This window comes from Dermatophagoides farinae, chromosome 8 (genome assembly GCF_024713945.1).
Source record: "Dermatophagoides farinae isolate YC_2012a chromosome 8, ASM2471394v1, whole genome shotgun sequence".
NCBI classification, from domain to species: domain Eukaryota; kingdom Metazoa; phylum Arthropoda; class Arachnida; order Sarcoptiformes; family Pyroglyphidae; genus Dermatophagoides; species Dermatophagoides farinae.
The window spans coordinates 2329543-2346581 of record NC_134684.1 but is presented as its reverse complement, the minus strand read 5'-3'; the positions used below and the strand labels follow the sequence as shown (position 1 = coordinate 2346581).

Here is a 17039-nt window from a genome sequence, read left to right as displayed (position 1 = left end):
TTACCTTTTCGCGATCGAAATCTTATCAAGATCATTAAATATGTCCTCCAATGAATCGATTGAATGATGAAGGTTATCCAGAATAATCACAGTGGGCAATGGTGTTAGAGCTACTTCCAATTGACATTGTTCTGCAATGTTGGTCAAATAGGCACGAAGTTCTTTAGCATTTTTATGGTCGACATTGAAAGTTGTAATGGCACCGGATGGTGGAACACAATTAGCTCCACCAATGTTTGGTACGGCTCGGGAATATATTGCCACTGATGAAGAATCCATCTGTTTAATAGCCATATATTCAGCCAATTTATGTGCCAAATAAGTTTTGCCTGTTCCACTAGGACCAGAAAATATTAAACGACGATTTTCAATGAGCATCGAAATAAATTCATTAAGTACTGATTTCGGTGTCAAAGTATCGAACGCCAATGAATCAATAGTTGTTTTGAATTGAAGATTTATATGATTTTCATTCACCAAATAACCAAAAGGAAGTAATTCTGGAACAATTGGTTTGTGATGGTGATTAAATGGATAAAAATTTCTAAGAATTTTTTCTGTACCAACACGATAACAAGCCAACGAATCAACAGTAATGCCCAAAGCCAATGAACTATCCACACGAATCAAATGATCTTTGAAACACTTTTTGATCAATGTGTCTAGTTGATCCCAATTTGTTTTGGTTGTAATAGTCAATGTGGCTAATGTATGTGATCCTGATCCTAATGTAACTAATTTAGGACTTTCATCATTAGAATTCGTAGTGTTGGATGAATGCAATGGACTCATATCCATATCGACACTTTCAAAACTATTCGAATCTTCCATTGGAGCAACCAGTCCACTATTACCCAAAGTAATTGCGGATGGTGGCAATGTACTGGAACCATGTGAACCTATTGCTGAGGTCATCGAGCTTTGTGATGATGCTAACGATTTATGATGGACAAGACGTTGAAGACGATCATTATCTTGTTTTAAATTCATCATTTCGGCTCGCATCTGATTGACTATTTCTTTAAGATTTTCCAGTTGATGTGCTGATGTAAGAGATTCCAAACGCATATCAGTCAATTGCATTTCTTTTTCACGCAATTGTTTTCGCAAATCTTTCATCTCTTCAGGATCTGATGTTTCAGCCATAGTATCTGATTCAAAAGCTTTCGATTCAGATAATGATTGAGGATGATTGGTCGATCTTAAAGCATTTCGATCATTATACATATTAACACCAGCAGATTTTGCACGACTTCGTATCGACATCAATGGTGAACTGGGTACAGAATGAACATCACCTTCAGGTTCGGATTGGCCAGTACCACTGGTCATTTCAACATCCGATGCTACATCTCTTCCGTGTTGTGAGGAATCACGCGTTTTGGACGATGATTTCTTTTTGAATGCTCTACTAAATGAACTTCGTATCCAACTGGTATTCGAACCGGTTAATTTAAGTTTGGATTTCTTTTTCGTTTTTCCATTAGCTATACTGCTATCGGTGGCAGCACCACAACTGGAAATACTATTAACCGATTCATTGGAAAGATATCGTTGAAATTTATCACCTAAAACATCATACAAAAAGATAAGAAAATTAATCATGGATAAAATAAAATAAAATATGGATTTTTGTGAAATAAAAAAAAAAATTTGTTTGTGATAAAAACAGCAATGAAATAAGGAATAAGCTGAATGGAAAACAAAACAAGAAAAAACATTAACGAATAGAAAAATATACCATCAATAATGTGGCCAGTAGCCAAAACTGTTGTATCATTAGTTAAATTATGATTAGTATCGTTAATACGGATAGGAGAAGGAGAAATTGATAAAGAAGATTTAGTAGAAAGATTATGGTTAAGATTTTTAGGATTTCGTTGTAATGATGAAGTTTTCAAAGTGGTGGAAAAGGAAGAGCAATAAGCATTAGTGGTTGCTTTTATATTGTTAACAAGTGAATTATTAAATGTATGTCGACGAATTAGTAAATTTTTAGCATTCTTCAACGAACGATGACCATGATGATGACGATGATGTTGATTTGATTGGGCGTGATTGTTTTGTTGATCGTGCTTGTCCACCGTGATCAAATCATCGCCATCATTCATCAAATCGTTAGAAAGATCATCATCATCATCATCATCATCATTGTCGACATCATCAACGCCGTCACCATTCACAGCATGAGAATTTTTTTCTTTATATTTAGATAATATCTGAATCATTGAATTATAACCATCGTTACCATTGATACCAAGTGGATTCATGATTGTTGCCGATTTTGCATGTCCAACCAATGATCCACCTTGTTTTTTAAGTACATCAATCGTTTTACGTAAACGTTCCAATTCACAATCTTTAAGTTCACTTGTTGATGATAATTGTTGTAAACGTGTGGTCATCGATGATAATGATTGTTCGAATGCGGCTACCATATGTGCCTAAATATTTATTGATATAAATAAATAAATGAATGAATGAGAAGAAAAAAAATTAGTATATATCGAAAAAAAAACTGAAAATAGAATAAATAAAACAATCAAAAAAGAAAAAAAAACATAAAATTTTGACCTAACATTACTGATATAAGCTGTTAAATCTCTAAGGATAGTCGTAATATTTTCAAGGTAAAAAAAAAGAAATCACCGGTCAACAGGTATGCCTATATTGACCAAAATAGGCCATCGGTTTATGATGCATATATATTCAACAATGGAAAACAACAATAATATTTACATAGTAAAACAAATACACCAATTTTGACCAAATTCAATAAATCATAATGTTTTCTAATGATTGTTTTTTTTTATACATTTGGTATTTGAACTGATTTAAACTGTACGCTACTACTTGAAATTCATTTAGATATATTCAAAATGGCTTGAATAATAATAATAATAAAAAAAAATCAAGTATGAATGAAATCATTCATTTTTCTGTCTATCTGAACGATAAACACAACAGACACTTGTTGTTGTTGTTGACAGTTAATGACAACAGAGATCAAAAATCCATTTTTGATATGGTTCATTTGGATCATTTTAAATATATTCCTGGCCATGACGATACAACAATCATTAATGTTCTTTGAATATTGATCGAACAATGATTTGATTATCGTTTCAAAAACAAAACAAAACTATAAATAAATTCATTCATTCATTCATTTAGGGGAATCTTTCATTTCAAGTTCAAGCCAGATTACTTTCTGTTCATTATAATTGGAAATTAAAAAAAAATGAGCTGAAATTCCCATAATTAAAATTATTTGTTCACAAACATGCTGGTCGTTCGCTGTGTGTGTGTGTGTGTGTTCTCTGTGGTGGTCACACAAAATTGAATATTTTTTTTTGTTTTGCAACCTGTCAACAACCTTATCTTGACTGCCATGGAGATATCGGTGTTGCTGCTGCTGCTGCTGTTGTTGTTGTTTATTCTCATTATTATGATCGTTGTGCTGGTTTTGCTGTTGTTGTGTTGAATTCATAGTTTCATCATCATCATCATCATCATCGTTTGTTTCGATCGGTTTCGTAAATCTAACAAGATCATATGTCATGGACAATGGGCGTTTTTTAATAATACCGGCAGTCATTGACGATTTTTCCGGTTGTTGTGGTTGCAATCGAAACGTATCATTAATATTCGATCGTTGACCATTTGCCATCATCTTCATCAATGATGATGATGATGAAGAATGATGTACATTTTGATTATCATATAGATTATTACCATTGATAACCATTGTTGAACAATTATAATTTGGTTGCAGTGAAATATTTGATCGATTTATCGAACGAAACTTTTTCATCGATATACGTTCTCTCATACTGGCAAAACGAGAGGATGAAAAATAACGTTCGAAATAACGATTCAATGGCGATGAAAACGATGATGATGTTGTTGATGATGATGATGATGATGATGATGACGTTGTTGATGGTGTTGATAATGTATGTGTTTGTTGCTGCATACCGTTTGCTAATTTATGATTATCGATGATTGTCGAACATTTTTGATGACGATAATTAAAGTCATTGATGGAATTTCTTCGAACACCTACACGCGAATTTATCATTGAAGGCAATGTCGATGATGATGGTGATGATGAAGTTGTCGAATTCCATGATGATTTCAACATAAGAAATTCTCTCCAGATTTTATCCTTCCAAAATGTTTTCAATCTATTATGATGGTTAAAATTTTCTTGTAATCGTCGTTTTATCTTGTTGTTCTTGTCATGATTGTTTTTTCCATTGAATGCGGATGTAGGCAACGATGATGATTGATCTTCAACATAATCATTTGTTATTGTTGGTCGATAACAAAAGTAATTGTTTTTACGTGAGTTTAATAAAGGTGTTGATGTTTGTGTTGTTGTTGTTGCTCGATTATTGTTGTTTCGAAATTTTTCATCATCGACAAATGATGATGATGATGATGATAGAATTTTTGGACGATAAAATTTACTTAAACGCATAGAAAGATTTCGAAGACTTTGTCTAGAACGTGAACGAAATGATGAGTAACGATTAAAGGACAAAATGTTCGTTCCTGTATGATGATGATGATGATGATGATTATGATTATGATGGCTTTTAGAATTCGATGGAATACTAAGATCAAACATTCGAGCTACACGTTCACGTTGTTGTCGTTCTAATTCATCGAAATAATCTTCTTCACTATCTTGATCTTCATCTACTTCAGTTATATCTTCAACAGAACAACCGTATGCATCAACAGAAGCTCCTGTAATAAAATCTTCATTTGAACTTTGTAGATCTTCTTCATCTTCATCTTCGTCATCATCTGGATCCAATCCATCTTCATCGATTGTGCCATAAAAATTGGGCATAGTTCGTGGTCTAGTCAACGATGATTTATTATTATTATTCGATGATGATTGTGATGGAAGTTGTATTGAATCACAAGCATAATATAATTTTGTTGATGGTCCTGAATTGGATGAATATTCATCGAATGTTGATGTGACAGATTCAGTAAATGTCACTGTATCTGATGTTTCAGTTGGTGGTGTTATGGCTATTGGATGAAAATTATGATTCTCAACACGAGATGAATAATAATGATCATTGAAAGATGTCCATGATGATAAGTGGCCATTAAAACTAGTTGATGTTGGCAATGATGTTTGATTTGAACACAATGAATCTTGATTTTTGTAATTTAATGTATTATAGAAATTAAGATAATCGGATTGTGGTGATATTGGAGCCATTATCGATCCTGTTTCAATCGAATGTCCATTACAAGATTGTTCACCAACATTACCATAAGGTCTTGGCGGTATCATTGATGATGATGATGATATATCATTAGTAGTGTTTGTTGAAAATGATTGTGGTTTAGCAAAAGATGTTGTCGATGATACAAGGCCACCACAAATCCATCCACGTGATGATAACAGATCATTATTCATCATAATATTCGCATTATCACGAATGTTTGTGATCAATAACGTTGGATTGACCGATGAAATTATCGATGTTGATGAACGACGATTACGTCGTGGTAATGTACAATATAAAGACATGTTCATTCATTTAGTTTGATTTATTTCATCGATGAGATGATTATATATAATGAGATCAACAATTTATTATGAATTGATCATTGTATTTGTACAAACTACCGTACACACACACACACACACACCAATCATGTTTGATCAAAAATATTTGACTTTGGCATTGTTTGATTGAATGAACAGAATTGAATAAACTACATTTTTATTCAAACAAACAAACAAACAAACAAAAAACACACACACACAGACACAACAGACAAATACACACTATCAACCGATACGAACAAATTGTTCATGAACACTGAACAAAAAAAAAACTTGACAAGAGAAAACAAAAAACTGGACGGGAATATCGATGTAAAAAAAACCCGTCACAAGCTGAACAGATAAAATACAGAGGAGAACAAAAAAATCCAACTAAAACAAATTGCCCACAAAAAAACAGAAATAAATATTCGACGATGTCTTCACCACCATCATCGTTTGCTTATCTCTCTCTCTCTCACACATACACAAATTCTCATTTCAATGTTTCTCTCGACATAACTTTTCAAAACATTCGATGATGTCGACTATCAACATCAAAAAAAAAGAAAAAAAAATTGCATAGCAATACTATGGTTTGTTCGTATAGGTGTTTTCTCTTTTCATTCGATAAGTTTATATATGAATTTTATTATTCTCCACTTTTTGTTTTTATCTTGTTGGTTGGTTTGCTGTTATAGCAAATGAAAACCTACACTGACACACACACACACAGTATCGGTCGTACTCTATAGTAATACATGCATCACATGGTTTGTTTGCAACAAATTCAATCAAAAAAATGAAATGAAATTGAGAGAAGCCAAATCTATATTATTAGCTTGATAAAGAGAAAAAGAGAAACCTAGGCAGCAATCGAACTAAAACAAGATTGAACCTATGTTGTTTTTTTTTTTTTTTTTGGTTCATTCCAGATTTTTTTTTCTATCCATCCATATAATAATAATGAAACCAATATAAATACAAATGGAACGAAATGAAATATTCGAAAAGGAGAGCAAAATTAAATGATCGAAAAGGAAAGTTTCTCCTTTTCAGGTCCTAATCATCATCATCATCATCATCATGTTCACTGATGAATGATTATGATGATGATGGTTTGTTGTGGTAATAATAATTTTGATGGTTATATAATGATGATGATGATCATCATCATCATCATACGAATCATGATGAGATTCTCAAGTATAGATAGCTTGAACATTTGAAAAAAAATCCCATACATTTAAGATGTACGTTTGTGATATATGTAGATTAATAATCATCAGCAGTTACTTTCACTTGTGATGTAAAATAACCCTTTTTCATTATAGAAACAGATAAGCAAGATAAGCATATAATATATATTCTGTTTATATCGGTTAATTCCATTCAAATCCGACAGGTTCAATGGATAATAAACAAAAAAAAACCTGTTTTGTGCTAATGAACCATACGATCGAATCACAAATTCCATAATGTTTTTTTTTTGTTTACAAATCAATGGTAAACGCCTTTGATGGTGAAAAATAAAAATCAAAGAATCAGTTTTTTGCTTCATTTACAAATTTTTTTTTTTGCTTTTGTTTGGTGTGAAACAAAACAAAAAAAAATTTCGTTTCAAAATTATTATGATGGTTATAATAATAATCTTTAATATTGTGATCATAGAAATCAGAGTAAAATTAAAAAAAAAAAAAAAACACACAAACAGGGTGGTGTACGTACACACACACACACACACACACACACACACACACACACACCAATACTAATCAAACACGATAGAAAATTGTATATTCATTCAATGAACTGGTTTTCATATCCAAAAAAAAAAAAATAAAAAAAAATATGATAATTATATGATGACACGAGGTCACGTTGTAAATGTTATAAATGTAAGCATGCGAATCAAAAAAAAAACCAAATTTCGCGTGTTCATCACCAATCACCAAATGGTTGAATCATACAAAATATTATGATATTCATAATCGAATCAAAATGGAAATGATATCATGATGATGATGATGAAAAACCCAAAATTATGTAGCGTAGGTTTTGTTTGTATGTGTGTGCGTGTGCATGTGTGTCCGAATAAACCAATTTTAATCAATAAAATAATCATTTTTTTTCTCTCCAATCGAATGATCATTGAGATTCTTGATTTTTTTTTTTTTTTTTGGTCATCATCATATTATATTTAGAAATTTGTTTAAAACAAAACCGAAAACAGAAAATGTTTTTTTTCATGAAAAAAATAAATAAATATATTCAATTTAGTGATGCCATTTTGACATGGTATGTATAAAAAAAAAGTTTGTTTTTAATTTTACCATTAAAATACATTCCAAACGAATTGAATCTTGTTTGGACAATTTACCGTCTTCATAGTGGTCCATGGCATGAAATTTTTTTTTTATTTATTTTCGTTATTTTTGTTTAGTTTCGTTTCGTTTTGTTTTGTTTAGTTTCGTTTTGTTTTGTTTTGTTTGTTTGTCTGTCTGTCTATCTTTGATCCAAAGGAAAACATACGATATCATCACCATATCATGGAAAGAGATAAAAAAAATACGATTGGATCTTGTTGTTTTTTTGTTGTTGTTGTTGTTGTTATGATGATACGTATCGGATCGTCATTAAATAACAATGTCCATATAATTTCGTTACGTTTTTTTTTACTAGATAGATATTTGATATATTTGACTATTTTCGGAACATTAAACATTAAAAACAACAACAACAACAACAACAACGGCAGTAACAATCAAACGTGGAATGTAAAAGCAAAAGCCAACAAAATGCAATGACACGATCTGGAACAGTGAATTTTATGGAATAGCATAAACATACACACACACACACGCAAACACTGACATCAGGAACAAAGAAGAGATGATGATGATGATGATTATTATTATGATTGTTGAATAATAATGATGATTTGAGTTGATTTAAATTTTTTTTTTCAACCAGAAAATTTGCATATTTTTTTTATCTATTTCAATTGTTTAGTTTAAATACATTTAAAATTGTAAAATTTACATTCAATCAATTGAACTGATTCACTGCTACAATAATCTGGTTATAATATTGGGTATTTTTTGATGAAAAAAAAAATTTATTGCCAAAAAAAAAAGATCAAATCCTTGAAAGAAGATTACAATACCAGTTTTCTTTCTTCTTTTTTTTTCATTCGATGGCAGTGTTGGCGTCGGTCAATGTAATTAATTAAATTGATAATATATTGTGTAAGAGCCATCATCATTATCATTAACATTAACATCAACATCATTTTCAAGTAAATTGTTTAGCCGGTTTTGTAAAGCAACCATCATCATCATCATCATTATTATCGTTGATAAAGAAAATCCCGCTAAAAGATTTATTAGAATCAACAAATTAGAAACAACAATAACAACTACAGCAACAACAACCTGTTGATTTGATCTCCTTTGGGCGTTTTTTTTTTGGATATTAAAGGAATTTTATTATGGAAAATTCATTAACATACCTATTGGTGTACATTGATGATTGAAAAAAAAATAAAATTGATCGACACTCATATCAATTTGATTGGCAATCAATTAATTCTTTTTTAAAAAACAAATTGACGCCATAGATTAAATCGATTGGTCCTAATCATCATCATCATCATCATCATCCATGGTAATTTGCCACAGAAATAAATTGATCATCATCAAAAGAAATAGGGCGAAAAAATGGAAAACAGTAAAAACAAAAAAACAAAAAAAAAATTGGACAACTGTGAAAAATTTTCGACTTTTTTCTATTTTAAGAATGTGCAACATTTTTTTCTTATTTTTTGTTCTCCTTTATATATACAATTATTATGATATGAAAACATATATGAAAAATAGCAAAAAAAAAAAATTGCCAGAAATATCCATATATGCAACTACTAGTGAATAGCCAGTAAATAAATTAATTATAACATCAGTAAATTGTAAAAACGTCAAGGTGATTTACGGCACAATAACGTTATCAATGATGATAATGTTCCAAGTTTAGACACAAACTGATGATTGTTCAACCAAACAATTTTTTTTTTGGTCACTTTTTTCCAAACAAAAACAAAAAAAACAATAAAACAAACAGATCAGACTATAGTTTTAATGTGATGGTCATTATGTTTATTGTTTTTTTTTTCTAGAGTTTAAAATTTAAAAACTCAAATACCATTCGTTCAAGGATGTGAATTTTGAAAAGAAATTTATTTCTTGATTTTGATGGAATTTTGCCCATTATTCATTAAAAGATTTTCGTTGTTATTGTGGTTGTTGTTGCACTTAAAAGCAAACAATCGGATTCTCAAACAAAAAACGATAATTCTCGGTTGTGGAAAAAAAACAAACGAAAACAAATGCCATTTGATTTGGATAGTTTCATATTTTTGATTATTTTTTTTGTTATATAATCGAGTAAGAAGATGATTATTATCGTCATCGTCATAGGAAATACAAGTTTCCCACGATGAATAAATTGGGATGACAAGTGAAAAAAAAATTCGGTTCCAAAATGACAACGAAATGAAAGTGAATTTGACATCGGATTTTTCGATTTTCTTTCACACACCGAGAGACATTATTTTAGCGTTGAAAGATCTAATCATGTATATTGCTGATGTATTACAATCATCATCATCATCATCATATTATTGACATCATTGAATGAAAACATTAAAAAGTTTTTTTTGTATCTTATTTATTTCTGATTTTTTTTTTATTTTATTTTTGTTCATTTCGTTTTGCTTATCATTCTGTGAATCTTTCAGATGATGGTTTGTTGTTGTTGTTTTTTGATTTTTCATTTCTTCACTCTCTCGTTATGTGTCAATTGGATTGCAAACTTTTTTCAAACATAAATTCGTGAAATAAAGCACAACACACGAGATTTTCCTACATAACTGGTAAGTAGTTTGAAAGAGATTGGACTGATTATTTTCACTTTTTTTTCCAAAAAAAAGTAAAATTTTTTTTTTTGATTTTCAAAACTACTAGGAAAAAAATGGCCACTTTCTATTTCTATCATCAATTTCTATTACCAAATAAAAAATAAAATAACAAATGTCGATTGCCTTTTGTATAAAGATGATGATGATGATGATACAGGTGTGTGTGTGTTTGTGTGTGTCTGATGAAAATCAAACTACAACAGTGTAAAATAAGACATTTTCACATGAAAGACAAAAAAAAACTCGTTTTTCAATCACCGCCACCATATCATCATCGAAATCGATGTTTGGCAATTCAATAATACTGTATACCACCAAGAGAAAAAAAAAATTTTATCAGTTATTTTTCTTCTTATATATATTTAGAAGCTCCAAATATATTTATTTTTTTTTTCGTGAAAAAAAGTCGGTCAAATTGGAAAAAAAATAACGATCACCACCAGCAAAAAAAAAAATAAATAAAAAGATTGACGGTGTTAAATTGAAAACAACCAGAAAAAAATAACTATAGTATTTTGGTTGTTTCAATTGATTTTTGTTTTTGTTTTTTTTTTGCTGTTTGATGGCAGCAGCCATAAATCAATTGATGAATGAATTTGAATTTAGCAATTTTTATTTTTCTGGATATTCTATTTATTGAATCGATAACACTGCCAAGCACGACATCATCAAGTTCATTGGAATCAATCGTGATTTGAAATGATTATTATTCAATTTGCTGTAAAAAAAAGTAGAAGAAGATGATGATTAATCATTTGATTCTTGTCATCATTTTTTTTGTTGTTGTTGTTGTTGTATCGAGATTTGAATAAATTCATATAAAATACTATGATGATTATCTTGTATGAATGAGCGTGTGTGTGTGTGTGATCTATTTTTTTCCCCACACACACACACACACACACAAGTATTTGAACGAACAAATTGACAAATCTATGTGACAATAACAATAACAATCATTATGATTATTATATATAGAACGATGATTTATATTCACAGAAAAAAACAGGCAATAATTTGAATCAATCGAGTAAAAAAAAAAAAAAAAGAAAAAATGTTAACAATGTTGGTGGCAAAAAAAAAAAAATGGTTGTGCATAATGACAGGTGTCATTATCAGAAAAAAAAATACAAAAAAATTTTGTGAAAAGAAAAGAAAAACCATTCAACAAGTTATTCACTGGTGCTAAAATGATACTAGAAAACAACAACAACAACAATGTGACCAGAATGGTGGGAGGTTTGTTATTTTTTTTTTTTTTGTTTCATATCAATGTATTGATGATGATGATGACATTTGGCTTTCATCATTCTTGTCAAATTACTCTATTCGTAATGTTTTGTTTGAATGAATGAATGAACAAAGATTTAATGTAATTGTAATGGATTGATGAAAAAAAAATAAAATAATGAGGCTATTAGAGCAGTAAACGATGAAAAAAAAATTTTTTTTGTTTTGATCATCATCATCATCATCATCATTGAAAATAAATGTGTTGATGATGTTGAAAAGCTTTTTATATATGAAAATATATTTACCGGATAACAAAAACCGTTTTTTTTTATAATGGGGCCAACATCAATAGCACATCATCAACACCAACACCAACAACAACAACAACAACAACAATAACAACAACAACAATAATGTAGAAAAAAAGAGTTCTCAATTTCTTTTTCCATTACAATCAAATCAAATCAAGATGGTGATCCATCCTTTTTAAATCCAACCATTGATAAGATGTACAGAAATTTATGGATATTATTCAAGATTCGATTCATATATATTTATGGAATGGAATTTAAAAAAATTCTACAATGTGGTATATTAGAATAACGATTATTAATGATTGTCAAATAGAATGAACACAACAAAAATGAATATCCATAATCCATAAAACAATTGACAATTGAAATGTACCTGATGAAGAAGAAAAAAAATTATTATTGAATTTACCATAAAGCGGATTTTGGATGTGAAAGAAAAAACCATTCATACCATGAATGAAATAGGAACGATAATATTCGTGGTATATACTACTCTGTTAGCATCAAGTTTCCATTGTTATATTAAATGAATGTAAATCGAATGAACCATTGATGGATGACAATTGTGAATAGGAAGCAAGATGACAGCAAAAAAAAAATGGTAAAAATCCTCAAATCATCTAATCATTAGCTGTGGCTTTATCATCATTATTATATAACCAAGTTATCCACTGTATTTAATCATTATGGAAATATTTGTTACAAGGAGGAAAAAAAAAGAGAGAAAAATTTCACATTCATTCACATTCAAAATCCAATGAGATTAACACTGATAAAACTATGATGTGGTAATATATTTTTTTTCCAGCCAAACAAAACAAAACAAAACAGAAAAAATCACTATCAAGATCGAAAAAGTTATCTACAAATAAATTTATCTTTGATAAAAATAGATACCACAATAATCCTATGAGAATTGTGAAATTGAATCAAATTAATCGTGTTTTTATTTTTCTTCTGTGGATCGTGCCAAAAGAAAATTTTGTGAATTCAATTGTTCACAAGACACATATGTGTCAGTGATTAATTGATTACATAGTAGTTGATTATTATGGCGTAATACACCATATATACACGAACATAATAAAATCAATATATAAATATGGCAAGATAAGTCGAATAAATTTTTTGTTTTGTTTTGTTGATTGATTTTCAAATTCTATATGGACAAAAATTTCAAACAACAACAACAACAAAAAATTGAAAAAAAATTCAATGAGAACACATTTGAACTTTGAACATAATCGTTACACACACACACAAACACAAACAAACTTGACTTGACCACTAGCCAGGTGTAAAACATCTGTCTGTCTAAATAATTCCAACACTTACTAGTCAATTACATTTTTGTTTGTTTTTTTTGTTTACTGAAACTAAAATCAATAATGAAAAAAAAAATGAAAAAGAGAAATTATTTGAATGTAGGATTCAATCAATCAACCATCTTATTATTATTCAATATCGAATGAATTAAAGATAATTAAAGAGGATTTAAAATGGACGCAGAAAACATCTTTTTTTTCTATTAACTCAAAATCAATATATTTGACCGTTTACCACCATTACGGGGAGAGAAAAAAAAATCTTTTCACAATGCCATGGTTAGATGAAAAAAAAAAAATTTTAAAACGAAAAACATTTAAAACACCTCAAACATAAACCGATTGAAGAAAAAAAAAATCTTTTCGATTGCTAATGATGATGATGATGATGATTTTAATCATCATTATAATAATTGCCATCATCATCATCATCATCAAACAAATAAAAGATCAATGATGAGGTAAAAGACAACAAACAAACAAAAAAAAAGTTAATTGGATTGAAAATTAAACTAAAAAAATCAACACATGCATGAAGCAAAACTAGATTCGGTTATCAGGTAGTAAACACACACACGCAAACAGAGATGAATGATCTAGGATAAAATGAATTGACACACACACACACACACACACAGGTATACATAATTTGTGAAAACAAAAGGAAAAAAAACTAGGACAAAATGAAAAATAAACGAATTGTGTTTCTACATACGTTTCCTGTAAATATCGAATCAAATGATCATCATTATCATCATCATCATCATCATCATCATGATCATTATTATCACCATCAGCAAAAAAAAAAACAAAAAACAAATGGATATGAGAATAATCATTGACAAATCAACGGTTAGTTAACAAGAAACGAAAAACAACAACAACAACAACAACAATGGTAATAATAATGAGTTAGAGATTGAAGACTAAAGTTAAGAAAATTGGTCAAATTGTCATTGAATCGACAATCGAATTTGGCTGCTGTGCACTAATTTATGCATGGATATGGTTTTTTTTTATATTTGATTCATTAATCTAGTCTCATCTCAGTTGTTTGTATGCGTGTGTGTGTGTATTGTGCGCGAAATTTAAAAATGATATGATATATTGAGAATGATGATTTTCACTATAAAAACAAACAAACAAACAACTTGAGAAAAAAAATCACTTGTTGATCTTTAAAACTTGAAGATATTTAACGAATATTCAAACAAATAAACGGAATAAATTATAATTTGAAATTTCAACATGAGAGAAGAAAAAAAAAAATTTAATTCACCGGATGATGAATTGATCCGGCTTATGAACATCATCCACACATCATAATCAAATTTTGTGAACAAACATCAAAATCACATAGAAATAGAGAATCAACCAGGTCAACCGATGGATGGATTGGTAGATGAAAAAAAATCAAAATCAAAATCAAAATCAAGGTGTGCAAAAAAAAATGTAAAGCAACCTATACGCACACACACGCATAATCATCATCATCATGATAATCAACATTACATCCCTGATGATGATGATAGATACATGGATGGCCATCATATGTTTACTACCTGATGGCAAGAAAAACTAACTAACCATTGGGATCAAATTAATGTATAAATATATTCACATAAACAGTGAAATAGAGGTGTAAAAAAAAAGTTTTCAACGAAAAAAAAACATTTCATCTTAACTTAATCATAATTCTACTAATATAAATTCAAATCCATTCATGTCATAAATTTGTTTCTGACAAGATCAAAATCCACATTTTTTTTTGATTGTTTTGTCATTTTAATCCTTTGGCAATTTGATTTGAAATTAATATGAGAGAATCATGAAAAATGAACAAAAATTTTCAATTCAATTTTCCATCACTTTCAATGAGAAAAAGTGGAGCAAAAAAAAGAATCCTATCAATTTGGAAACAAAACACAATGAAGAAAGATGCCGGTGAATTCATTCAATCAGGTTTTAGGATTAGAAAAAAAAATGAAACCTTCAAGCAACTGACATTTTGTGATGAATCGGAATTCAACATTTCAAGTTTTAACCATGCACACACACACACACACAAACACAAAATAACATGATTAGATTAGATTACAATGTGAAAAAAAAATTTGTAGCAAAAAAAAATGCATTCATTCAGCCACTCCATTTCAATTCAAATCGTAATTGAATCAAAGAAAAATCGAATCCAAAATAATTGATATTCCATAAATAGAAAATCAATTACAAAATTTTTAATGATTTGAAATCGATCATCAAATGCTAACATACATTGAAAAGAAAATGATTGACCATCAGAAAAAAAATTCAAATGTCCATTAAAATGTCTTTTCTGGTTGTGGGGGGAGAAAAACGAAACTGATATAAATACAGGAAGAAATGATTGGAATTTTAATTGCAAAAAATTAAACAGACAAAAAAAAATTTTTTTTTTTCGTTTATTTACATGAATGTTTTTTCATTCTTTTCCACTCAAAAACGTAAATTTGACAGAAAAAAAACCAGTTTTTTTTCTGCATCTCTATGATGAATGAGTTGATCAGTAATCAACCAGAAAAAAAATGAAAAAAAAAATTTCCACCTGAATCTGTAGGATGATGATAGACCAGAAATGTTTTTTTTTGTATTTATACCATCATCTATATAACATCATCATTATCCAAAATCAAATTTGATTACAACCAATGTCCAATGGAAAACATTTTCTGTTTCTGTTACTACATAATTTATATCAGGTATTTTAATATCAAGTAAATATATGGGTGATGAATTAGCTTTTTTGATTTTTAATATAATATAATATTCAGATAAAGTAATCGAATCGGACATACACACACACACACAAGCCTTCATCTAATATGCACACACCTGCTGCTATGATTTTTATTGATGAGATGGCCCAGAAAAAAAAATTTCATCATCATCATCATCATCATAATCATTGGAAAAAAATGGTCAAGAAATTTTTCGTTTTTTCATTGAATTCAATTTTTTTTCTTATTTTTTTTTTTAAAAATCGAGGTAACAACAACAATAATAATGAACAAAAAAAAAATTTGATATAACAAAAGGTGACACTTACGTTTGCCGTCAATTGTGATGTAAGTGTGTAGATTTTTTCATTTGCTTGATCCAATTCTCGCCGTAAACGTCGAATTTCATGTATGTATTTCTCTTCGGGCTACAATTGTGTGTGTGTGTGTGCGAGTGAAAGAATAAAATGACAAGTGGAAAAAAAATTAATTTTATTTTTTTTGTTGTTAAATTATGACAATTTTTTTCTGTTCTTCTTCTTCTTCTTATTCACAATCTAGTGCAATCGAATTTCTATTCTATTCTATGGCCATAATGACAAAGCAAAATAATGTGAAAGGAAAAAAAAATTCAGGAACATTCACAGCCTCCATAACAATGTGTGTATGAGTGTGTGTATTAACCCTTTTTTTCTCTCTTCTTTTAGTCTATTTTCATTCAGAATATGATGAGTTCAAAAAAAAGTGGCAAAAACCAAAATTTCAAGTTCACATCGTTAAAAATGCCAACATATTAATGATAATGATGATGATGATGATGATGATGGTCATATTGATGATGATTATGATGAAGAATGAGGT

The 17039-nt window shown here is 29.3% G+C and overlaps 1 protein-coding gene across 4 annotated transcripts in view; it reads right to left on the bottom strand.

Moving 5' to 3' along the window:
* sick (sickie) overlaps nt 1–17039 on the bottom strand; it is a 43566-nt gene that overhangs the window by 1143 nt on the left and 25384 nt on the right. For 3 of the 4 annotated variants that reach the window (XM_075733704.1, XM_075733706.1, XM_075733707.1), the window contains 3 exons: nt 16508–16606; nt 2249–2444; nt 5–1568 (listed from right to left, as the gene is read on the bottom strand). In XM_075733704.1, coding sequence (XP_075589819.1) covers nt 5–1568; nt 2249–2444; nt 16508–16606 — 1859 coding nt within the window. Of the gene's footprint in view, nt 1–4; nt 1569–1741; nt 1940–2248; nt 2445–16507; nt 16607–17039 lie in introns of all 4 variants that reach the window. The other variant, XM_075733705.1, reaches the window with a different exon arrangement.